Source organism: Columba livia, chromosome 1 (assembly GCF_036013475.1).
Source record: "Columba livia isolate bColLiv1 breed racing homer chromosome 1, bColLiv1.pat.W.v2, whole genome shotgun sequence".
NCBI classification, from domain to species: domain Eukaryota; kingdom Metazoa; phylum Chordata; class Aves; order Columbiformes; family Columbidae; genus Columba; species Columba livia.
This window is the reverse complement of record NC_088602.1, coordinates 22,329,490-22,355,222: the sequence shown is the minus strand read 5'-3', so window position 1 is coordinate 22,355,222 and position 25,733 is coordinate 22,329,490. Positions and strand designations below refer to the sequence as shown.

Here is a 25,733-nt window from a genome sequence, read left to right as displayed (position 1 = left end):
ACCCCAGAACTATACCCCAAAAAGCACAGGGGCCCATTCCGTAGAAGGCAAGAGCTGAGTGGTCTCTGTGTATGTTTGTGTGTGTTACCCATCAAGACAAAGATGTGGATAACTATTGACGACTTCACGCTGTCGGAAGAGTGAAGGAGATCCAAGCTGGGTCTGCCAGATTTTAAACGTGACAAAGTTATTTTACTTACTTTCTTCTTGCTGGATTTCTGTGCATTCATGCAAAAGCAATTAAGGATTTGGAAAGTGAGAAGGTGGAATATATTAGCCATAGCTCTATGTAAGTTCTTCAGGGATTCAGTGAAAGTATATCTATTTTCATATAAACTATCTAAATATTATGTGTATAAGAAGAGAAATTTAATACTATATGCTCTCACCCAAACCCAAATAATGCTATCTTTATTAATAAGTTACAGATCAGGTTGATTTTATTAACTGACTAAAATATGTGGCCAGCTTGGTAGCAGCAGCAGCAGCATAAGCCATCAGTAACCAGTAACACCTGAACCTCTCAGCATTATTTGTGATGATGGTTCCTGTCAAGTTCAATTTTGGTAGAAAACTGAGTCTCCCCTTTGGGTTTACTAACAGCGTCTTGACCTTTTCTCCCTTTTGTTGCCAAGGACTGACAGGTGTCTGGAGCAGCTAAGCCACATGACAGCCTGTGCTTCATGTCAGCTGGCATTCATTAGCGATAAATATGACATGTGGTTTTCTACTATTCAGAGATGTGTTTATGCCTGTTAATATATCCTGCTTCATGGACAAGATAGGGAAGGGCTATTGAGCTGCTTTGCTTTCCCATTTTTCCTTGTTTGCCTGCTGCCACCTGCCTCGGGGCCTCCACAGCGGGCTGGGGTGGTGGGACTGGCAGGTTTCTGCACTGGGAACTCTGGGCAGTGCTCACCTTCGAGGTGCCACTTCCCCTGGGAAGTGCAGGTCCCTCCAGCCGTGCCATGCATGCTGCTGCCCCCATCACTGGGCTGTGTCTTCTCCGTCCCTTGTATCCACAAGTGCCGTGCTCTAGTCCAACATAAATGCACACTGCCTTTAAAAAGGGCAGGCTGATCTTTGCTTCTTCTAGCCTAAAAATGTGTGTTTTCCCCCCCCCCCTTCCTTGCCAAGGCACTAGTGTTTGCACAGCTGCAGGATGAGCTCTGTAAGGTTAGAGTTCAGCCAGATCATGTTCCTGATGTACACAGGAGTTCTTGGATGAGAGGTAGAACCAGCTCTTCTGATAGCAGCGTAGACTTTTGTCAGACGTGAGTGTAAATGTTATTTTAGTAAGCTAAGGTGGGAGCCTCTGCTTATGTATCTGCAGAAAAGACAAAAAATTTTGGAGGTAGAGCGGGTGAAAGACATGAATTAGTGTTCATGATATCCCTAGTCATCTCATTGCATAACTGTTTGGAGACTTATAATCAACCAGTCTTTCCCTTTTGGGCTGTCAGGGTATCCGTTACTCAAAGACATCGCAAACAAGAGCTGGGGAAGAGGGAAGGAAGTTGAGAAGTGGTAGTTGATCCCAAAGGCACATCCAAACAAAACCCTTTCCTGATGTTGGTCCCATGTTGTTCATGTGCACAAAGAAGTTGTGATCTCTCAAAAACTAAGAATACATTTGAGACCATAATTTTAACAGAATGTACGTACAATTACTGGATTTTATGGTGTGTGATTTGTGGTATAAGGGGGGGCAGGAGGATCTATAAGAATGTACTTCAGGCCATCTGGGCAGCAGGGAGGAGCTGGCTTGTGGTAAAATACAAGGTATTCTGGCAATGGAGGAGTGATAAAATTATAGCAGTGAAAGTTCTGGTTAGACTTCACTTTTCTGGAAGAAGTTACTACTATTTTTCAAGCAGTTCCTAATTTATGCTGAGTTGGAATAAGAAGGTGGGAGCAGTAAATCTTGGGAAAGAAACAGGAGTATGTTACCTGAAACCAGGATAGTGCTTCAAGGATGCAAGACATGAGAATTATAGTTTTCTTCAAGTTGTCCGATATTGCTGAGAAGGCATTCTAGGGAAGGCATGAGAGAAAAGCCAGAACATTGTAAAATGAGGATTATGATTGGAAATCTATGTGTTTGGCTTTTGGCTACATAAAAAGTTACAAGTAAGCCTGGCAAGCCCTGTGTTCTTGGGCTTGGTGAAGAAAGGAGTGTGTGCTGGTGGCCTGTGAAGGGTCTCCAGGGGGTTTGTAAAGTCACTTTGGGGAGCAAGTAGTATTTGGATGGGCACGTAGCTCTCCCCTTTTCACTCCTCTCTCTCTCTGAGGAGAAAGTCTGTTGTCTCTTCAGCAATTAAGTCGTTATCTTGTTTGCATTTTAAAAAGGGAAACACAAAATAATTCAACTTGTAGCATGCTGATTTTGATGCTCAAATATATTGCTGGTACCTACTTGTTCTCTAATGAATGACACTTATATGGCTGGATTCTGCTTACTGTCAGGATAGCCGCACTTGGTGAGAGCTACTCATGAGCAGGAAGGTGTTTCTGCCTGGAAACTTGATTTGTTTTGTTTTTTGTTTTGTTTGGATTTTGCTGTGTTTTTTGGTGGTTACTTTTGTGTTGTGGTGTTGTGTGTGGTTTTTGTGGGGTTTGGGGGGGGGTGGTTGTTTTGTTGTGGTGTATTTTTTTCTCTCTAGTCTGACTTTGTTCCCTGCAGAGCAGGTTGTCAGATTAGTAAATGATGTTCTCCTCAGAGCTCTGCTCTTGAGAAACTCACCACAGTTCCTCTAGTCACTGCTTGTCACTCTTCACGTAGCTGACTGCATTGTAATCTGAGTGTTGGTGACTCACTGGGGTTTTTTGCGTGGGGTTTTTTTTGCTGTGTTGACTGAGTCTGTCTTCCTACTTACTTTACTGGTGTGTCAGCGGGGAATCAGGCTCATGAGAAGTTTTCCAGTGCTCTCTTTAACCACAGTGGTATTCACCTGAGATTCATCACTAAATTTGTTATTCCTTTCTTACGAAGAAGCAAATCCACAGTTTTTTATTGCAGCCCCAAAGCAGCAATAAGTGATACAAATGCTGGGTACAGTAAACTCCCCTTGGGCTTGTGCTCAGACACGTGGTTAACATTCTCATTTGCAAGGAAAGTTGCTGCTGCATACACTTCCATAATATAAAAACTAGCAGTATTCTCACATCTACTGTGATATTAAAAATAATGAAGATCAATTAAACTTTAATTAGCATATTTATCCATTTTTCTCTGTTTGGAGGTATAGCTGGAAGCAACTCTGGGCAGGAAATATCTGCTCTCTTCTGTTCAAACAGAAGTAATTACTATATAATTCTAGTAAATGAAGAGAAATGGACCTTCACTTGCCAGACTTCAGTTATTTCCCCCATGCGGTGCTGGCATCAGTCACAGTAAACTCCTGCAGTGAGTATGTATCTTGTTCCAAAAAGCAGTTTTGGCAGATGACTGCCTGCTTAATGGTATACAACGAATGATACCATGAACCCCAGCTTTTGTATTGCATTTAAATAGCTCCTGCTTCCATTGCAAGTGTTGTGTTGTTGTTTTTTCCTGGCCTTGTCTTGTGGAGAACAATCTTTTGAGGTGTCATTGTAAAAAATAAAGTTTAACAAGATACTGTTCGCTCTTGTCAGCGCTTCTGGAGCTGGTGTTAATTTGGAGGGTTGGCCGGTGCCTGGTTCCCATAGCAGTGTGACCTTTTGGAAGCCGTAGGCTCATTCCAAGCCAGCACTGTTACATGTCTGGCTCCTGTGCTGGGAGCTGCAACACCATGCTTGGGTTAGTCCTCCTTAAATCTTTTTTTTCCCAAGTCACTGCTTAGTAAAATACAGAATCCCTTTTTATTCCACGGCTCTGTCTCACCACTGACTTCGTCAGCTTTGAAAAATAGTAGTAGAAGGAGGAGTGTTTACATGCTGTAAAAAGGAGGAGTGTTTCACATGCTATGTGAAATCATGTTTATTGTTAAAAAGCTGGTTTAGTTGCAATTGTGCTTTGATATCAGCAAGGGCAGTGGTAATGTATCCTCTCATAGGATTTAATGTTCAATTCAGTGGGCTTGTTTGCACCAGTAGACAAAATATGTCCTAACTAATCAGTTATATAAACAGAAAACCATTTAGTATAGAAAGTAAAAGCATCTTATACATTACAAGTTGTTGTTTGAATATGTTTCAACAAGTCATTAATTACCTGGTTTTACCTGGTGTTACAGGAAGTTCCATTCAGGGTAATATAAATGTTGTTCAGGTGCTGTCTGCTGCATTGTCCAAGGCTAATTACAACTAAACCAGAGAAGAATTACAGGTTTTAAGGCATTTTCTTAGAAATGCACATGCTCTATAGCACTTACAAGTTTTTTCCTTGTAGTCCATGAAAGACTTCCTTCTAAATTGAATGTGCATGTTTGCGTATGCACCACCTGAAGGTGTCTTGCTTTACCATTCATAAAAATGTTTACTGTCTGCTGTAAAGCAGAAAGGGTACCTTTATAGAAGTTGCCAGTCACAGCTGTTGGACTATGCTGGGGAAGAGGAGTAGGGGAAAAAAAGATAAAAATTGTATTAATGCCAAAATGAAAGCAGACTTGCAGTTTTCTCTTTAGTATTTCAAACAGCTGGAAGTCCAGCACAGTTCCATTTGAGCATTAATAGCTTAACATATTCTATTAATGATCAGCAAGTTTCACACAAGCTTTTTGAACTGACTCGCCTGGATGCGCACATCCCTTTGTGTCCTTGATATATTACTTAAAGAGGAGCTGTTTCTCTTTGCATTACTCTTACCTAATTCTGTTTCCCACTGTTTTGAAATTGCTGTTGTACGTACAGCACGAGGCTATATCGTTGCAGTGTGTCAGATTTGGTAATTCCCGATATTCTTAATCTTTAAAAGAAATCAGTTGCTAATGTAGATTTAAAATGAATAGAGTAGAACAAGGGTATTGCAGTTAATATTTTCAGTATTTGAATTTGTGGTGGCTGTTCCCCAAGAACTGAAACAGTAACTTAATTCTTTACTGAACTTTGTGATATGAATAAAAATCTTCTGAGAGAATATATGTGGTCTTAGGAAGATGAATCTGATGGAGCCAAATCAAATCTTCTGAATTGAACTTAGATCATCTTGTTCCCATGGCCCACTTATGTAGCAAGTGTGCAATTTCCCTATCCTTTTAAAGTAAAAGGGTAGCCTTGCCTTGATTAATATTTAAATAAAATAGCCAAAGTCCCTCTCTTTAGCATCAGTGTAGGTGCTTTCTTGTTGCCCAGAGTAAGTCAAGTGGATTGAGCTTCAGTGCCAATTGTAGAGTCTTCAGAAATGTCATGGGCAAATACTGACAGCCAAGGGTCTACACTGGAGCAAGGCTTTTGTCCAGACAAAATGAGATGGACTTGAGGTAACTGTTAACAGTCCAGTTTCACTACAAGCAGATCTTTCTCTTAGTTTCTGCTGAGAGCATCCTCTTACAGGTAATGAATACATTTACTTGAGATCAAAATTCTAGCTTGAAAAGTTTCTGCTTAGTGAGCTGACACCTTTTAGCTCCCCTAATCTAGAGGTTCAATGTGGCATTTCAGGCTCCTGTGCAGGCTCTTCCTTGCAGAGTTAAATGCCATCTTGAGGGCTCAACCACCAGTATTTTTCTTTACTACTTTTCTTCCTTTTCTTGCAGTTGGGCACACGCTGGCAACAGCAATCTGTGGCTCTGGGCATCAGTCCAGTTCCAGACATAGTAGGAAAATTTCAGCTTTATATTGACAATAATTTTTTACCCTTCACAAGCCAGAGCAGAAAAGCTGGCACTGTGGTTGGAGTGGTCTTAGTTCTGTCTCACTCTTCCCAATGTAAGGAGCAGCCCCATAAGCAACAAACAGTTAACTAACTCTGATGGCTCTTCTAAAGTGTGTTTGTCCTGTGCAACTGTTGTATAGTTAGTGCATGGAACAGCTTTTGGTTCTGGTGTTAGTGCTTCTTTGAAATAATTCATGTTTTGTTGGAGTTATACTCTGACAACTGCCCTAAAACTAAAATGGCTAGGAAGCAATAACAAATATCTTTAAACTTTACCTGCATGGATAGTTGCTCCGTAGCTGTGTTGCTGATATTAGATGCCATTAATCACACTTTGGCCCTTCCTGCTAAGTGTACTGAAGACATACTGATGATTTACTCCTAGTCTTTGATTACACTTGTGTTCTTAAAGGTTTTTGCCATAACAACCAGTGCCTGACTCCCAGGCAAACCATATAGTGTAGGCTGTCAGATTACTTGCAGGTGTTCTTCAGGAGAGACTCGCTGTTTCCACAGTGTGTACTTCTGTGCTCACATCTCTTCTAGGCATCTAGCAAGTCTGAGAAATTATTTTCAGGGGGTTTTTAATGTAAAAATCTCTGGAATAACTTGGTGGCAGTGTCACTGCTGTCAGGGTAGGTATGTGCTGTGTGCAGAGGAGCAAGATGGCATGTGTCGTGCCACTGTTGCTGGGTGAGTGTTGGAGGGAACTGAAGTTGGCATGGTTTTTTTCTTGCGCTATCTGTAAAGAGCAATACCTGAAGCATGTTGTCCACAGAAGTGATACCCACCCTTTGCTGTAAAGGGAACAAATACTTCTTTCGTAAAGAAAGGCTGCTGAGCTGTCCTGTGTAGTGTGGATAACTGGAGACCAAGAACCCACTTTAGACAAGGGAGCTGGGAATTTGACAGTTTGGACTTTGCCCTTGCACATTCATCCAGGCAAATTCACTGTGTACAGCACTGGTGATGCTCTGGTTGTGGCTATATGGTGACCTCCCACTGTGTGCTCTGGCTCCCTACAGGAATCCTGAATAGTGTCTGTTTTGCCCCAGAATTTAGTCAGGTCAGTTGTGTCCCTGTGTGTTAACGAAATGTGTTTGCTCTGATGTTCTGGAGATGAGCTGCTGTGCATGTGACCCAGCAGCCACACAGGGCTAACAGTATAGTCTTGGAACGTCTTGCAAGGATTCATTTCTGATGGATGGTTGCCTCTGGAATGCAAGCTCAGTGTCAGTCTGCTTTCTTACTGGGATGCAGCTGGCAGTGATATACAGCTCTGAGTGTTCATATTGTATGACAAGAATTTATCAGAAATTATTAAGCTTTTTAACTTCTGATATTACTCTCTTACTTTCTCAGGTCAGTATTTTGAAACAAGAGATATTGGTCGCCACCATTAATGTGTGGAAACTTGTTTTCCAGCTCTGATTTGGCCCAAAGCTGTAAGCTTGAATTCCAAATTTAGAAGAATGCTCCTTTATATGACAGTCAGACACATGTGCATTCTACATAAAAGAAAAATTACTGGGGCTATGGCAATCAGCTGCAGGATGCTGCTTGCAGCATTTGTCATACTCTGTCCAGGAGTGCAATAGCCACATTAGGAAGAAGAGCAAGCTGAATCCGGGAGGGAAATACCATATTTATTGTTTGGGGGAGGATCAGGGCGGTACCCTGCGTCTTCTAACTTGCTGTGCACTCATTGTCTCAGAGCTGCCTGCTTGTCTTTCTGCCCTATTTTTAAATGTTTACCTAAAAACAATCTCTTTAGCAAAGAATATAAAAACCTAATGCACCTGAATATAAGATCTTCTAGTGCAGTGGAGGATCTAACCAACACTGTTCAAAACTGACAGCTGGGGAATGCCTGGAGGATGACAGATTGTCACCAGGCTGACACAGGACGCTCTGTGTATTTTTAGTTAGAATGTGTCTCTCTAGAGCCCAGGGGTCTTAAGAAATGCAGGAAACTTGAGAAGAAACTGTCATCCTGGCTCACCCCTGTGGGATGGCAAGCTCACGTCTTGTTTGGGACTGTCTCTAGTGTGTTACTCCTGGTCTGGATCAGGACGGCATTTTCTGGGGGGTCATGGCTTGTGTAATGACACAAACTACGATTCTGAATTGTGTTAATGCATCAGTAGTGTTGGTGTGCATGTCTGTCCTTCCTGTATGCAGGAAGGACATCCTTGTGCTGCAGTTTTTCTCTAAAATCATTCATACTGGCCTACCACTGGCGATCCTTAATTGTTCACGTTATTTACGTGTTTTCTGATCTAGATAGGCTTCTCTGAAGTGATCCTGCTTGTGTTGCTTGTTGTTTCTCTCAGAACTTGTTATGAAGTTAAGGATTTATGTGGTGTCTTGTATCACTTGTGTCTATAAAAATATGAGCACTGAAAATGGAAAAGTACCCATCTTTATATTAATCTTTAGTCTTCCGCTGCAATGTCACTGCAGCACTGAAAGGTTAGAGTTAAGTTCCAGTTCTTCCTCAGGTTTGGTCTGTTTGAACCTGAAGGCAGATTTGTCAGCTGCCAGCTGATGGGGGGGGCTCTTCTTTAAACAGGCAATTTATAAGCTCAGAAAGGGAAAGATTAGCACTCCTGCTTAAAGAAAATGAAAGAAAATGAGGAAATCTATATTTTAAGTTATTTGAAAATATGAGAGTACAGTAAAATTATTCATGTAACTTATAAACAGAAATGATTTTTTAAAAAATAGATTGTAAATGATACATATCATATGGTTCTCTTTTTCCTTAATCTACAATTTACGGCATGATTTTCCAATAGAAATTTGTGTGATGTGTAATAGAATGTATATTCTGAAGCTTTGATTTGAACCTGAATAACCTACATTAAGTTTGATCATGTGTGGGTATTAAAATAGTTTACAGTAAGTAGTAATCAATCATAATAAATGACATATGTTGATACCAAGTTGTAACTCCTCTGGGTGCCCACAACAGTGTTGTGATTTGGAATAACCTATTGCAGTTAAATGGAGCACATATACACAGTTTGCTGAATTTAGTTGCCTGACTGCTGTTTGGTTTCATGGTAGCACACAAGCCCTGAGTACTGGAGTCTTTGAAAAATGAGGTGTCCAAAGTTTTCAGCTATTTATCTGTCAGACGTGGTGAGGTGAAGTGTAGAAGACCTTTAGAGAAAAGACTGAGAGGAAAAAACAGCTTTAAATCACTCCAGGGAAAGCTTCAGAAAAACAGAACCCAAAACACTGCTTTTCTATTTTCAAAGCGGCATATGCAGGCAGAGCTGCATGACTCTCATTAAGTTCATCTGAGTCGTGCAGCTAAAGCCCCATGCAACGTTTTGAAAATGTAGGAAATAAAAATGGTCTTAAACCAGACATCTGGGCTTCTATCCAGTTTTCCGGTGATAACCTCTGATGCATGCCGTTAATAAAGCATCATCCATGAGCTAAATTATTAAACTATAGATCTCTTTGCAGAAGGCTTATAAGTCAGTTTCATTTAAAAAACAGAACAAAGCAAAAGAAAAAAAAGGCAAAAAACTTCTGTACACTCTTCAGCAACTATTGCGAACCACAAAGCCCTTTCCCTTTTGAAGAGTGTTAACCCTTTTTTCCACCTCATCCTTTTTAATTGTCTTTTTGACTTTTTCCTTAAAGTTCTTACAAAGTAGCCATCTGAAGTCTGTGCTCTGCTCCTGATTTTTCCTAATAGAGAGAGAATGCCTTCCCTTTGCTGGTTCCTCAGTTGAAGTTCTGTACAACAGAGGTGCCAGGATGGGAAATACACACCTTTTCAGAGGTGAAGCAGCTTTGCTGGTTCCCTGTCTTTGGTCTTTTGATGCTGACAGGAAATTAGTGATATTAGTAACTCTTTAGAAGCTTAATATTTAAAAAAATAAAAAAAATTCACAATAGTGAGGAAGACGATCTAATTAACTACTTCTGTAGGTGAAGGTCTTCATGAGTGACGTTTGGTTTTGCCTTCAAATACCAGTAACTAGACTGTGTGTAATTAACAGGTTATTTTAAGAGTTCCCGAAATATAAGTCAGTCATTATTGTAGTATAGAGTATGTTACCATTTCATCAGTGTTACCAGTTTGACAGGGGTTCTGTTTTGTCTTAGTCTGGTATAAGTGTGGGACGAATTACTGAGAATGTAGTAGTGAAAAGATGAGCTACTCACTCTGCTTTTACGGAACTGTCTTCTGTGGCTTTTTGGAACACTGGAATCTAATAATATGCCTCTAATATCTGTGAGTTTGTCAAGCTGATGGCAATGCGTTGCAGAGCAAGCTGAGAAGTTCCTTTGTAATGGCTGTGGGCAAGCAGGAGTGCTCTCAGCCATGAGAAATAGCTTGCAATATGCTTTTGTGATACACTTAGGTGATAGGTGTGGGGGTTGGTTGGTTGGTTGGTTTGTTTTAAACTACCCAAGGTAAAAAATATTTTGCTGTGCTGTATTTGCGTCAAGATGTATATAAAGCATTGGTGTTGGTGGTTATGACTCTGAATCTAGAGCTATATTGAAAAGTATTGTGCAGTATTAGGAGTAATCTTGAGAGGTCTTAAAATTCCCATACAAAGCAAAACAGCTTTTCCACGGGCTGCTTGTTATCTCAGAAACCTTGACAGTGAGTGCAGTTAAAACCTGTAACTACCATTATTCTTTTTCCTCTTCTGTTAGTTTTTGGGGAAAACTAACACGGTGTTTTTGAGAACAGTGACTTGCATTAAATAAGATTTAACCTGCAGATTTATCCATAAGAATGGATGTGAGTTGATTTTGCAGTTCAATAGCGTCCATATGTATGTCATACTGTGAACTTGCCATATAAAATGAGTGCTCTTTATTTGCTATGCAGGTGCTTGGTCCTTCATTTTTTAATCATAGGAAACTTGGAGTTACCAATGCTCACAAGAATTCATATAAACTGATTTATTCAGGAAAGGGCGCTCTTATCTGAAAAATTACCCTACAGTAGCCTTGGCAACTCCTTACTTAAATCTCTGGTTGCACCTCTAACTCTAAGTGTAAGCTAAAAGCTTTTATAGAATATAATAGCCTGTTTTCTCACGTGTCTGTTTCTTGGTATCTGAGCTCTAAGTCTGGAAACCTGTAAAATGGTTACGCTGCAGTTCCAGGGGCAGGGTGGTGATTCCAGCTGAAGGTTGAAATAACTTGTGTTCTGTTTCAGCAGCATGAAAAATATTTTGACCCCAAAGAGGGCATGTTGATTGTGGGATAATTGAGATTATTAAAATCCAGCTGCTGTAGCCTTTACTGGAGGAAATATTTCCTAACTTGTCAAATCCTCTTCCCTTCCAGAAGAAATTAATCAGTAGTCTTCAATTAGGACATTGTAGTATCTGAGCAAAAGGAACATGTGTTCATGCTAGAAACTGATACTAATAAGGCAAACAAGGTAGAGAGTAGCTCCCCAGGAAGGACTGACGGGACTGAGGTCCAAACTTGTGCATGTCAGCTCCTTACAAGGGACTTCCCACCTAGTGTAGCTCAGGAATTAGCCATGTCCTATATGCGACAGTTCGGAGGCCGGGGCTTTTCCTCTGGGTGTTATTGTCAATGCTGATAGAGGGAAAAAAAACAGCTTTGAATGGCAGCTTTTGAATGGCAAGATGACTGATGCAAATAGCCACTTGACATCTTTAAATTATCTGAAGAGCAAACACTATGGCAGTGAAAAGGGGTTGGATAGTGTTTCTGGGGATTAAGCAAGGTTACAAGAGAAGTTGATGTTAAAATAATCTACCATCTTTAATAAGTTATCTGAAAAATGTCTAGGTTGCTAAGGATAGAAGATCCAACATATTAAATCTGGATGTTTTCCCCAGAAGTGGTTGGATGTGGCTGTATATGGTGGTACATTCTGTGTTGTTCGAATTGAGCAAGTGGGACAGATCCCAGTGTAAAGCGGTCTAAGGTTTCCTCTAATATTTGAGTAGTGCAAGCAAAATAATGAGCTTTTTCCCCCACCTTTCAACCTTCAGTGCTGAAATCCCCATGCAGTTAAGTGAAGTCTATATCTGACATCCTCTTTCTCCTCATATCGTCATCCAAACTATAAACAAATGTTCCCTTGCCAGCCTTGCCTACACAAGGAAGTTACAGTGGTTTAACTGTGATGTGATTGTAAATCCACTTAAATTGGTTCCAAATGTTCTGTGAGCACTCTAAGCCTGATTGAAACTGAAATGATAGGCTGGGTAGTTTGTTCTGCAGACTTAAAACCTGCATTTTAAATCAATTGAGTTGATTCTTGTGCTGCAGTATGGAAGACTTAGTCTTAAATGAAACATTAAGTCACTGTCTGTTGTGATATCCTATTTGGAGTTGAAATGACTCTTTCTGAGAAGGTGCTCTTGAGTGACTGGAGGCTGAGAGGGCCCCGTGCAATACAAGGGTTATTTGCTTTATTTAATTCCAGATGGGTCTCTGGTGTCTTTTGAGCGAGCAATAGCTCTGTTCTGTTGTTCAGTTCTTCCAGAGAGCTGGCTACCAGGTTTATGGATGTGGACTGGCTGGTGTCCATGTTGCTCAGTGTTAATACCTGGAGGAATAGCAGGCTGACTGTCTTGTGGCCCTTTGTGCTTGGTCCGAGTAGACCAGCTGTGTGGGGTTTTTAAAAATTTTGAAGTGCCGAAAAGAATGAGGTCTGTGTTTATAGCATTAGTGAGGGCTCATGTTGTGGTTGTATGGTAAGATAAGAGGATATCTGAGGCTCCTGAGCCTGCTAAGATAGCTTAAAGGACTGCATGGCCTGAGGGTGCCAGGTTTCAGACTAGCTGTGGGCTGTATGCAGTGAAAGACATTTCATAGCTTAAATGCTTTTGCCACTGGAGAAATCTTTGTGATGCCTAGATGACAAGACTACTTCTCTTACCAGCATTGTTTAGAACAAGTTTGGGTTTTTTCCCCACACTGGCCTGAAAACATCTGTAGGTGATCTGGGGTAGTGCTGTTTCACATATATTGGTCACCAGCTCCATTCTCTAGGTAAAAACATGTTGTTACCAAAGTGTTTGGTATTGCTTATTAACCAGCTGTTTGAGTTATTGAAATTTGAGGAGAGGCATTCCCTCAGCCTTACTTGACTCACTGGTGTCCTGTTCATAGTGTTTCTTCCCCTTGCTAGTTAGGTCCTAAAAAATAAACCTGTCAACTGCTGCATTAGGGTTTCACCTCATGTAAAGGCTTGTGCTTGAGCTCAGTGTTTGAAAAAAAACCTCCTTGTTAAAGGATGTTGTGTTGCAGGATGTTTACAGGGGCTTAAGAGGAAACAGGAAAACCACAAAGAAATAGCTGTTCCAGGTTACTACATAGGCAAGGCACAGGAGACTTGGAAAATCCACAAAGCTGCGTATTTGCAGATAGTTGAGTGAGTACCTGGAAATTGCATGATTCGTGCTCTTCCCTGGGGCTTGGCATGCCTGTGCTGATAAAGATAGGCAAGTAGGTGGGATGAGCCATTGGCCTGAATGGGTATGACTGTCTTGAGACTCTTGCACAAAGTTAGCATCTGCAGCTCTCTCTGGAGTTGAGATGCTCCTTCAGAGAGCTGAGCACTTTCTCCAGTAAGCAAGATCTTAACAGGGCTGCTGCATGCTTCCATGGAGAAAAGAAATGGTAATGCCTATGACTTTGAACAGAAGTCTCCCCATACCGCTGATTAGTCTTACTATTTCCTGGTTGCCTTCAATTTACAGGGTGTGCTGTGCTGGTTCTTTTGTTTTTTAAAGTTCTTAGATTGTTTCAACTCAGGTGTTAAATTGCTGCATTCTGCACCAAGGAGAATGCGGTAGGGGGAAAGCCATAAGTATGGTTTACTTAGACAAATTTTCCTATAATATGTGGTTTCCATAAAGAAGAATGCCTTTTGGAGCTTTAGTTGTGTTCTGAAGAGCTCACTGTCCCAAGGATTCATTAAGGCGGAGCAAATACACGTTTCCCTTGCATTTAATTATTTTGGCTTTTAAGTGGAAAACATCTATTTATCTCCTTTTGCACTCTTCAGGTGTTTTTCTGCACCTGTGTCTAGTTCTGAAGCACAACTTCTGTTGGAGGACTAGAAGGGACTTGTACAGCAGCTGGAGTTGCGCGGTTCTGGGCAGATGGAGTGAATCATGGTATGGGTGCTTTCTGTGCTTATTTCCCTGCCTCCCACTGTCTGCTGTATTCAAAGCCAGCAACACTTGCCGTCTATAGTATAGTTAGTTTGTGGAGATTCAATTCAGAGTATAAATTCACTTTGTCTCTGAAATAGCTTTGGGGCCTTGTACAAATAGTGTTCTCACAGTTTATACGTATTTGCCTCATTGTTAAGTAGGCTTGTGGTCAGTTTTTCTTCATAATTTTTTGTTCCGTGTTTTGTAAAACATGATAAATACATCTTCATCCTCATAGTTGCTACTTACAGCGTTGCCTAAGCTCAAACCTCATTCGTAGACCATATTCCTGTGAGTGTCGCCTCAGGTGCCATCTCGGATTTTCATTGTGTGTAACCACTCAGCCTTATTGTGTTTCTGTGGAACTTGGTGAAAAGCTGCAGAAACCAGAGCTGTATCCCTGGCCCACGTTCAGAGGCAATGCGGTGGTGTGGTGGTTGTCTGTCATGAAGGGCTTTCCCAGCAGGAAGGTGATAATGCCAGTTAACTTGCTCTGGTTAAAAAAAATCCTCATTTGCAAAATGCTGTGAAACTAAGAACTGGTTTGTAGTGAACATCGTGAGTCTGCTGTGGTCTCTCCTTTGCTAGCCAGCCTTATTAGGAGAGTTACTCATAAGTAGCAGCAGGCTTAGCTGCCTGCTTGGTGTAGTGAGTGAGCGTACATCACCCTCCCAAAGCCACGTAATGAAGTCTTGGACTGAATTCAGGAATCATGTGAACGTACTGCTCCTGTGTGAGAACTTTTAGGTTTTTCTTGTCTAAGCTATTTTTCCTTTTTTCTTCGTACGCAGCTGTATCAGAAGATAGAGCGAATACTTTAAAAGCACACCAAGAACTTTGAATGTATTGCAGTCGCAAGAAAGCTAATCATTTTCTGAAAGAAGTTCAAACAGTATTTCTTTAGTGGGAAGTACACCAATAAGTAATTTACCAGCGAAATGGTCGCACGTGCTTACTGTGTGCTGCATATTTTGGCAAAAGATGTTTAGGATCCCAGTCTTTTAGCTTTTGCCAGCATGTAAAGAAATCAATTTAGACTTAAAGTACTGATATTGTGTGTATTTTCCACATCAGAGGAGTGGCAAGGAGAGCAGGGGAGAGGCCTTCTGTGAACTGCTCTTGGAGCCTTTGGGGAAGGGGGAGCACGTTTAAAAGCAGCTGTGTAAAAAAGCAGATTTTAAGTACTGCCTATTTTTAGTTTGTCCCGCTGACCAAGAAAATGATTGTATTAATAAATAAAAAGGGAACAAATGTAAGATAAGTAATGGGGAGCTTTTTAGATTGTACTGTGCGTCCTGCTAGTTTTGGGCTGGAATCTTTTCTTTGTGCTTCAATGCTGATAGCTGTGGGTAATGAGAAACATGGGCTGCTCCTGGGATTATGGCTGTAAAGATTTACTCTTGTCAGTATGACAGAAGATGAGCTGCGGTTTCTGTAGTGGTCTGGCTTTTCTGTTGTTAATTTTGCTATTTTCCTTAGGTTCCAAGCTGTCAGCAAACTTTATATAAACTTCCTGGCTAAAAGTAGCTTAATGCAAGGGTTTAGATACTGAATATTATTTCATAGGGAGGAAGGGGGAAAGCAGACTTGCAAGGGGAACCTGCCAGTTCATGTAGCCATAATAGGAAATCCTGAGGGGACTGCGGTTCCAGACCTAAAATGACCTTGCTACAAAACTGCTTCTATTACACTTAATTCAGCAGCTCTGCAGAAGGATTCCTTTATGTGGTGACAAAAAAAGCAAAATGTGTAAACCTGTGTTTCTAAGTGTAACATAAGGGACTTCCTCAAATAAAAGAAAGAAGGGAGAGGACTGAAGTGAAATGTCCTGTAAAACAGGAGCTGAATAGTGACAGTGGGGGTCTTGGTCACTGTCACATCATTCAGTCAGTACTGGGAATGCATTTGGTCCTTGGAAATCTTAAAATAGTTTGGATTACTGTAAGACGTCGCCTAAGGTCATATCCAAGAACTAAGAATGCACAGCTCTATTTTAGCTGCGTTAAATGAATATTGATCACTTTTTACCCTAGCGCCCTTTGTACCTGTACAGGTGTGAATGCATTTGGATGTGGATTGGCAACTCTCTGCTTCATTAACCTACATTTAGGCTAAATGGAAACCACCAGTTACACAATGTGATGGGAAGAAGCAAACCATGTGCAAAAGTAGTACCATTTTCTTAATGAATTAAAGCTTTCTATACAGTCCTTTTTCTAATTCAGTTCTATCTTCCTTCATCCTGCTAACCTCTACCCTAAAGGGTTAGTGCTTCTAGATTCGAAGAAATCTTTAGTATGCGTTCCTGTGTACTTGCAATGCTGTCCTGGGCTATTACATGAATGGGGTCTGGGTTTGGGATTTTATTTTCTTTCAGCTAACTGGATGTGAAAACAGAGTACTATGCATTCAGAGAAACAAATTGCATGTTGGCCGTTTCAGGGCATGTACATACATATATGTGACAGACTGTGTGTTACAGTAAGGCCAGCTCCAGCTTGAATGAGACCAGGTGGATTCCACCAGTGTCCCACTGAGATACAGCTCCACAAAGATGCAGCGTCCCAGTGTGCGTATTTAGGTGCTGAGTTTTGACATTTCCACTCTCCCCTTCCCAAATGCATGCAGTGTTGGTTTTTCTTTTTTCTTTTGCATTTTGTGTGCTAATTTCTCGAGCCAGATTTTTGTTAAAGCTTCTGGTTTCTACAAGTTCTTTTTTTTTCCCCCCTCGTGTGTGTGTGAGAGGTGTTGAAATATTTTACTGATCTGTGGCGATGTGCTTTTTTCAGGCTGTGGTGAGCCCTAGTGCACATCCCTGGTGTAAAAAAAGAAAAAAAGAGCCTTGGTGGGTTTAGCCTCACTTTTAACTCATAGTATTATCAGGCTTTGCTTGTGGAGCACTATGTGTTTTGTTGGCTTTCCTTGTGCTTGCACATCCAATACCAGACTTGATGGACTCTTGATCTTTTCTGGAGCCATTCACGTGCTTTCCTTCCCTTCTATTGCCCTTACTTGGGTAACAGTAGTAGCATCTTTTTTTTTTTCCCCAGCTCCCTAATTTTCTCTTTCAAGTACATCTTTTCTTGCATTTGGAAAAAGAAAAAATCTTATTGGATTATGTGTATCGCAAAAATTCAGTTAGATAAGTTACCTGAAATTGATGTTACATCACCTATTAATATATGTAGTTAAACCCATGTCTTCTTTTTGGTACATTTGTTTCAGCACTTTAGAACAAATTAAGAGTAACAAACCCCAAGCACTTCTAGTAGTTTATAATAGGTTAAAGATACCATTTAGCTTTAGGAAAGCCAGCAGGTCATTTAAAACCATGTAATAGCATGTCCTTATCTTTTTATGGGAGTCAATTACTCAGTTGTGAAAGTTGTATCAGGACCAGTCTGGAGTGATTACATGCTGAGGAGATACCATAAATTGTCCTTGATACATGCCAAGCTATTAATAGTCATATTGTGCTTCTCAGTTCCACAGTGATGTGCTAGTACTTAAGAGCAGTTAAAGAAGCTGATCAGGCAAATCTGGGAGGGAAAACAAACAGACAAAGAAAAAAAAACCACACCAAAAGAAACAACAACAAACATACTCAAAACAGACCTCAAAAATGTTGCTATTGCTCAGTTGGCTGCAGCACGGCAGTCGCTGATGCCATGTGCATAAGCCTGTCTTCCACTTCAATGGAAACCTTTCTTTACAGCTGCTCTTTTTGCTAAGGAAAGGACTGTTAGGAGTGATGTTTGTTTTGCAAGGGAAGGCTGATGGTACTGGGGGTTCATAGCATGAGTTGCCATTGCTCAGCAGCAGACGGTGGCCTGGTGTGACATTTCCAGCTTTTGCCAGCCTGGTTCAGCACACAGGGTTGGGAGGAGGATGTAGACAACAAGCTCCTGCCTTGTTCCTCTCAGCTGGCATCTTCCAGCCCTCTCAACCTGACTTCCAGCCGGAACAGGACGTGGCTGGCTTTGTAGGATAATGATAGGTAACTTCCTAGCGTCATCAGTCTTGCCCAGGCTGTGGTTTGGACCCCCTTGACCATGCAGTCATGCTGAAACTCTGCATCCTGACAGGGCTTGACTGAACTGTCCTCAACCAGGTTCTTTTTTCATTTGATTTTAAGAAGTCAGTATGTGAGTCCTGTCACTTCTAGGGTGTTGCATATATACATGATGAGACAATTCCAGCATAGCAGTGTCAGCTTTTTGATACTGCAGAAGCCTTATGGAAGGATGAAAAATAAATTCAGAATAGAGCTGGCTCTGTTTGTAAAAGGGAAATGTTCTGAGGAACTGCAAAGTTTAACCACATATTTTGGCAAGTTCTTCTGCCCTTTGGCAACACAGGCCGTTTCTAATGACATTATTGTAGGCTTGCTTCTGCAGCAAGTAACGTGCTGGAGAAATATTAAGTCCCTGGAATACTTCACACCAAAAGAACTGGAGAAATATTCTGCTGTTTCCCTACTTGGTTTCATAAGATTAAAAAAAAAAAGTCAGATTGCAGTCCTCTGTTAAATTTGTTCTAATGGGCTGCCTGTTCATTTTACCAGTGACATAAATATTAAATGAATAATTTGGTGTACTGATTAGGTGTTCATATAACTCAAGGAACACAAAAAAAAAAGAAAAACACCACTCCACTGTGAAGAAAAGGAGTTTGCATGGCCTGCTTGTTTTGTTGGGTGTGTTTTAAACACGTTAATCAGTATATCAGGGCCAAATGTTGCTGGAGGAGGCAATCTGCTCGTGTCTTAATGGCTCGGTCTTTTGATGTATCCTGCATAGTCATCTGCAGATGTGGTATCTTTACACAGTGCTCACATCTCCTGGGGCAAGAAACATGATTGTTATCCAATGGTAACCGTTGAGGAAAAAGACAGAGGTGGGCTAATTACTTAATTTTAAAATCTTCAGAGCTATTCTGAGGAAATAAACTGCAAGAGTTACTTGTCCGTGTACCTGTGGGGTGATGCTCCTCTGGCTCCTCAGCCCTCCCTCTCTGTTCTGCGCTCTGTTTGCCTCTCCTGTTGAATGTTGAATTCTCTGTGCTGTGGAGGAAAGATACTGGTGGTTGATGGGGTAGAGCAGAAGAGCACAGAAACACCATCTGTAAGGAAGAAATCAGGTTTTCCACATATGCCTCTTGTATAAGCAGAGGAAGATGAAGCTGATAAAACTGTTCTTTAGTATGCTGAAATATAAATTGTTTGTAGTCAGCAATGGAAGAAATAACAGCTGTTCAGGCTTATTTAATAAATTAATGTTTAAAGCTAGGAAGTCTCAATTGTATTGGTTGCTTTGAATATCTGTTTCTGACCAAGCTTTGTAGTAAATGCATAGGGTATTTTTAATGAGGCAAAAGCATCATGAAACTTGAAAAAAAATTGTTAACACTGGCAGAGAAGACTGGAGATGATTATTAAGCTTAAATGGGCACTTGTTTAGGGTGCAAAGGCCTAGAGCAAATGCTTTTCAGTTGAAAAATGTTTATTGGTTTTCATCAAAGAGTTAATAAACAATAGAGGGAATAAAAGGAGCAAGTGCAATATTCCTTGGCGAATCATGTGAGTCCCAGGCAACCATGCATACTGTGTCAAGTCTTATTAATAAGGATCTTTACCTATATTATTGAATCGGTGCTGTATGTTCTCTAATGAAAAGATTATTTTAAGATTGTGTGCATCTGGGCATGAATAAGATTCCGGTATTGGGAAAGACTTCTGTAGTGAGAGATTTTTAATCGGGATACATTATTAATGAACTGCACAGGAGACACACAAACCTGATTTATTAGGCAAACTGTAAATAAGCCTGTTTGGTAAGAACACTCAAAATGCATGTGTGCTGAGAGGATATTTTGAGAATTTAACTCATTTCTGAATAGTAAAGGCATCCAGTCTGAGTATAATTGGTGCCTGTGGCAGTTGTTGGTACCCTGACTACATTAGCTTTCTGTGCCCTTTAGCAGAATTGGGAAAACATTTCTAGTATTCGTTAAGCTGTCTATTATCAAGACATCATAAATATACACATTTAGAATGGATGATTTGCTATCCCAGTGCCTTAGAGCACTTAAATAAATTAGCTCCTACTATTTCAGGCATTAATGTTGCGGTAATTATGCATGAAGCAGTAATGCAATTAAAATTGCCTTCCAACTTGCTCAAGTGGGAATATTTTTTGAAAATAATACTTGAACTTTTCTCAAAATATACTCTAGAGCAGGTGAGTGGGCTGCGTGGCTCAAAACACAAGTGGGGACTGTTCTACCTCGATCCTCAGTTTGCCTCCAGCTCGAGTCAATACTAACCAAGTATTATCCTCTCTGGCGTTTGTTGACCTCTGGAAGAAGGCAGCAGGGTTTTTGTTTTTGATTCTTCCTCTTTTTCCCCCTTTCTCTACTGGTGAAGTGCCCACATCGCAGCTGGCATCCAGAGCTCCAGCAGTGGGCTTTCTTATTTAAAGAATGTGGCCACACTTCAAGGCAGGAAACACGGGCTAGTTTTCAGTTTGCAAAATTCTACTGTCTTCGTGCAGAATATCTACTGGTTTCAGATCTTTGCCATATCTACTATAATAAAGAGCAGCAATATATCAACCCAGATTTTAGCCTTGGGTCTGAATTTCTTTACATTTAAATTGGACCTCTTGTTCCTTGGGAGAAAAATATGTATTTTTGTAGCTGAGTTACAATAAGCTTGTGCAGCTTTTTGGCAGCCAGGTAATAGTTAAAGTGAAAAGGCTTTTTATTTTTTTTTTTTGTTTTCCAGCCAGAAAAGCAGTTTAATAACTTTGGGTCCATTTATTCATAGCAGTACTGGAGTTGAGCCCTACAAACCCCTGGAGCTTGGCAAGCTAGGCAGGCTTGGCAAATTTTCCTCCTAGGTTACCAAGTCTGAGTCAAGCATGGGTTATTGCAACTTCAAATACATTGAGTACATTTTGTTAATAGGAATGCTGAAGTAGAGGGTTGTTGGTTTTTTGGGTTTTTTTCCTCCTTGCTGACCTTAAAGAATACCATACTCTCTCTACAAACAGCTAGTCCTTAAACCATGCATGACAATTTGTGGCTTGTGTTAAATTGAAAAAAAATGTATGTTTTATGCAGAGTATCTGGTTTGCCCTTGACATTGAGGTATTGAGGAAGTACATGACATTCTCTCTGTCAACTGGCATTGGATAATGTGAATTTCTGGAAAAGGCAAGCGTAGCCGTTGTTTTTCAGTGCATCATAACTGTGACAGCTTTTGCACAGTTTGAAGCGTCTGGTGCATGCAGACTTGTGTAAATGTTGGGAATGTTCTCACTTCCAGTTTTCACCTGCATGGATTCTGCCAAAAGAAAAATAGTTCAAATCTGGCTTTTGAAACAGCAGGACCTTGAGCTCTCTCTGAATGTTAGTTCTTGTCCATCTAAATCATAGCAGCCTTGAAATAAGGAGAAAGAATTTTCTACAGAGAGGTTTGCAATGTTGAAAGGCTCTGCAGAAGACTAAAGAACTAGATGCCTATTTACCACAGTCAGACGCATCCATCTCAATGTTCTCCTACGGTAATTAGCTAATCTGAAGGTGGTTTAGCAGGGTCTTTAAGGAATTCAGCATCACCTGATTGGGGTAGGGTAGGAACTTTGAGTGGAAAGAATCAGGTTGTTCAGGGAGTATTTTTTGATTGTTCTGCTGCTTTGTAAAGCATCTTAACAGCTTTGCTTTTTCCAAGTTTTATATTGTATCTTCACTTCATTACTGCTAATAGTTTTGTTGGGAAAGGTGTATTGAAGCTGTTAGCTTTGCCTGGTTTGGGGCTTCTCTTCTAGCCATGGGCTGACTACAGAAAGTCTGGCTGCTGTGTTTTCTGCTCTTGATGGAAAATCAACAAAGTCTGTTGCTGGAGGACTAGTTGTGGGACACTGTGGTTTTGGAAAGCAATGGTTTTCTAAGTAGCATGAGCCAATGTTATAAGAGACCTCAATATTTGCTACCAAACCTTTGAAGTTTACTTTGCCTGGTGGGATCTAGAAAACTGAGCGGAGCACAAGCTGAGGTTGCCAGCTGGGCAGACAGGCTTCTGATTTGTGAGCTATTTTTGTTTTCTAGGATTGCTGCCCTCATTCATAGCTGCAATTAATTGCAAGAAGCCTGGAAGTGATAAATGCCTCGATCACTGTTGCTAAATATCTGGGAGTAGGCTGCTTTAAAGCTCTGTTTCTTCTTAAAAGAAGAAACCACTAAAAAAAGAAAAAGATAAACCTGACAGCCCCAAATTAATTGTGGTTTCTTTTTGAGACCTCAGGTTTTGTACCCGAGATCTTCAGTATCTTTCATTTGAAGAGCTGAGGTGTGCAACTGGTTGAAACACTCCATGTTTGAGAGTAAGACTGGTCAGGATGGTACTTTGGGCTATTAATTGAGTCCTTAGAGTGAGATGTACAGAGCAGTGATTATCCAAGGTATCAATACAGTGTAAGTGATGTTAAAAATTTGAGACGCAGAATGTGTCTTCCCTGTGCCCTTTTACTGGACAGAGCTGGAGAGGTGAACACTTAAATGTTTATTTAATTTAAAGGAATGCATGACTTGCAATGTGAAAGAAATTATTATTTTTTTTTTAAACTGAACAAATATTTGCAGTTTGTATTAGGTTGGTGCATTTCAGCAAAACAGGAATTGAATGAAACAGCTGGCCCTTAAGAGTCTACAGGGGCACTACTGGAACTACAGGCTGCAAGAAAGGCAACAGGTTTAGAAAAGCACAAACTTCAGAATAATGTAGGGCAAAATCAATAGAGATGCTCTACTAGAAGGAGCAGCTGAAGGGTTAAAAAAACGTAGGAAATAAGTTTTAAATAGCTGGCCTACCGTGCAAGGCATATCTATAAGCAAATGAGTTGATATCAGTGTCATTGCTTCTCACTTGAACAGTGAGTGCATTAAAATGATTAATTTTAAACAAGAATGGTGATATAATAGATGTAAGAACAGCTGTAGAGGGTCAGAATAAGAGTCCAACTAACCTTGTTTTAGATATTCTGTGAACAGTGATAGTTCTCTGGCAGACTCATCTGGTCTCCAGCTTTCCTTCTGTGATTTTTTTTTTTTCCCCAATTGCTTCTTGCATCCAGAGCATCATCTGGCAGGCAGTTCCAGAGATCAACCATGTACTGTGTGAAAACATTTCACTTCTTTCTTTTTGTGTAGCCTGTGGTTTTAATGTCTTGCAGCAGTGCCTATTTGAACAGCCATTCGTTACTCTTGTCAGTCTCGGAATATTTTAATCTTAAGTTGCCTCTGTCCCATGCTGAAGTGTCCTGTCTATTTAGATATTGCATCTAGGACAACAGTTGTAGGCCTTGATGTGGTTTTGTTATCTTCCCTTGTCTTTTGTCCTGATTATTCTATATCCATTTTGGATGGGAGCAAAGAGATCAGATGACATACAGTTACCTAGTTGTTACCAGAGGTGTTTTGCTAGCGCATTAATACTGCGTGAGCCAGAGAATAAATGATGCTGGTAGGAGAGTACGTGCTGTATACGAGTGACAGAATGGGCTCAGAAAAGCTGCCTGTCAGTGGGAAGGACAGAGGCAGGGCCATCACTTGACTGCTCTGCAATACCCAGTGCAATGGGATCTTGTAAACTAAACGCAAGACAAAACATGTTGAAAGGGGATGGGGAGGGGGACTGTTCCCACACACAATGTTGAATTAGTTTTGAGTGAAGTGCCCTGGTGCGGTGTGGATTTTAAAAGGGACTACAGCTACAAATTCACAGAAATCCTTTGTTGTCTATTAAGTGCAATGATTCACTTGCAAACTGTTTCAGGATGTCCTTAAACTTCTGATAATTCTTCCAGTTCACTTGGGAGAAGATAATTCCTTCCCATCTTTCATTCTTTCATAAGCTGCTTTCAGTGCCCACTAAGAAACTTTGTTCCAACCCAATAAAGCAGGTCTTGCTTCAAAAAGCTGCTTAAACAAGATAAGAAGTAAGCTTAAGGAGACCAGGTCCCAGGAGATGCTGACAAGTGTTTACACAGCGGTTTCTTGGGCTCACGGCGTCACATCCCCTGTGGGAACCGGGCAGCTCCCAGGCCGTCTGCTCAGCCTCTTGGTTTTAAAGTGGCGCGACCACTGAACTCAACCCAGGTTGCTTCACGCCTTGCTGAGTTGGGTTTTGTGAACTTGTGAAAGGATGGAGACTCCACAGCCTCTTTCAGCAACCTCTTCTGATGTTTAATTATTATATTGGTAGTTGTTTACATCATGTAGATGATTAAACTGTAATATAATTGTGTCACTGATAAGTTGGTATCACTATAATTCTGCATCTGTGAACACAAGATGCAGAAATCAAGGAGTGCTTCTGTCAAAACATATTTACCCTGATAATTCCAGTCTTTGCCAGTCATGAAGGAAACAAGATTGGCTTCTGACTTCAAGCATGTTAATTTGCTAGCAGTGAAGATTTTGAAATCGTTTGAGGCCATTTATTTTTTAGAGTAATGATGCAAGTACAGCAAATCGCTCCATCATCTGGGTATTTTGTTTTAAATAAGCAGTACTTTTTAAAATATTTTTTTTTTAGATAAGCAGTATTTAAACTTTAGTAAGACGTTAGCAGAGAATAACTGCCTGGCACTGCTGATAATCATTTTTAAAGCATGATAAGCAGCTTTTTCCAGATGGTGGCCATGTTCCACTTCCTTCTCCTCTACTGTAATTGGAAATAGGTACTGCAATAGTAATCTAAAGCCTCTTGTAACTTGTCTTTCTTTGTTTCAGCTTTGGTTTGCTTTTGTTAATGGATTTTCGGGGCAGATCTTATTTGAGCGATGGTGCATTGGTCTATATAATGTGGTAAGTGCTACATGTTTTTACTTGATAGCGCTTGGGACTTGTATATTATTTTGGTGTGTCCCATTTCTCACAGGTTACTGTCGTGGATGTATTTCAGGAAAGGTGAGTTCATTTGTAAAAGCTATTTTGAATCCACTCTGAGGTAGGTTAAAAAAAAATTACTTCAGATAGTGTTTTTATGACAAAAATAAATTTGGGAAAACACCTTGAAAACACGTTTGGCCTAGTGTAGCCTCCCTAAAACTCTGCAGCTTTTAGATGGAATTTGATTTCTTCTTCAAAAGCATCTTCAGACTTTTGTATTGAATATTTTGCTGACTCTTTATCTTCAAAATAGATCGTCTTAGTATTTGAGTTTTGATTTTTTTGTTTCTTCTCAGACCTTGTAACAGTTAAATGCTCAGAGAAGTGTCCGGCAGATGCTTTGGGTTGGCTCAGGCTGCATTAGCTACAGAACAGGAAGCAGCATCTCTGCGTCACCAGCGTTTTTCACTTGAACCAAGAACACGATCTGTCAGTCCAGAAGTTATTTCTGATTTTTGCCATGCTCCGTAGAACTCTGTGCCACACTGTGCCACATGACTTTATCACTTCAATCATTAAGATTATTTAATCAATAATATTGATTAAAGTCTAGAGGATCTGAGACCAAGTTCCATAGCATACCGGTGACCTGTGCTGGTGTTTTTGACAGTGTTACCTTTGTGATGCTACTGATGAGTGGCCTGGTGTCTGGATTTATAAGCCATTAAGACACTTTTCCAGTGTTGAAAAATCTTTTGCGTTTCTCTTTGGAGGGGGGAAATTTAGTTTTTTTTTCTTTAAGACTTCTCATTCCAAATATATGATAATACAGAAAAAGCCATCAAATTATCACTGAG

At 40.5% G+C, this 25,733-nt stretch overlaps 1 protein-coding gene across 8 annotated transcripts in view; it reads left to right on the top strand.

Moving 5' to 3' along the window:
* The window catches only part of ATP8A2 (ATPase phospholipid transporting 8A2), a 340,707-nt gene that overhangs the window by 201,943 nt on the left and 113,031 nt on the right, over positions 1 to 25,733 (top strand). For all 8 annotated transcript variants that reach the window (XM_065050318.1, XM_065050316.1, XM_065050290.1 and 5 more), the window contains one exon: positions 24,778 to 24,852. In XM_065050318.1, coding sequence (XP_064906390.1) covers positions 24,778 to 24,852 — 75 coding nt within the window. The remainder of the gene's footprint in view (positions 1 to 24,777; positions 24,853 to 25,733) is intronic.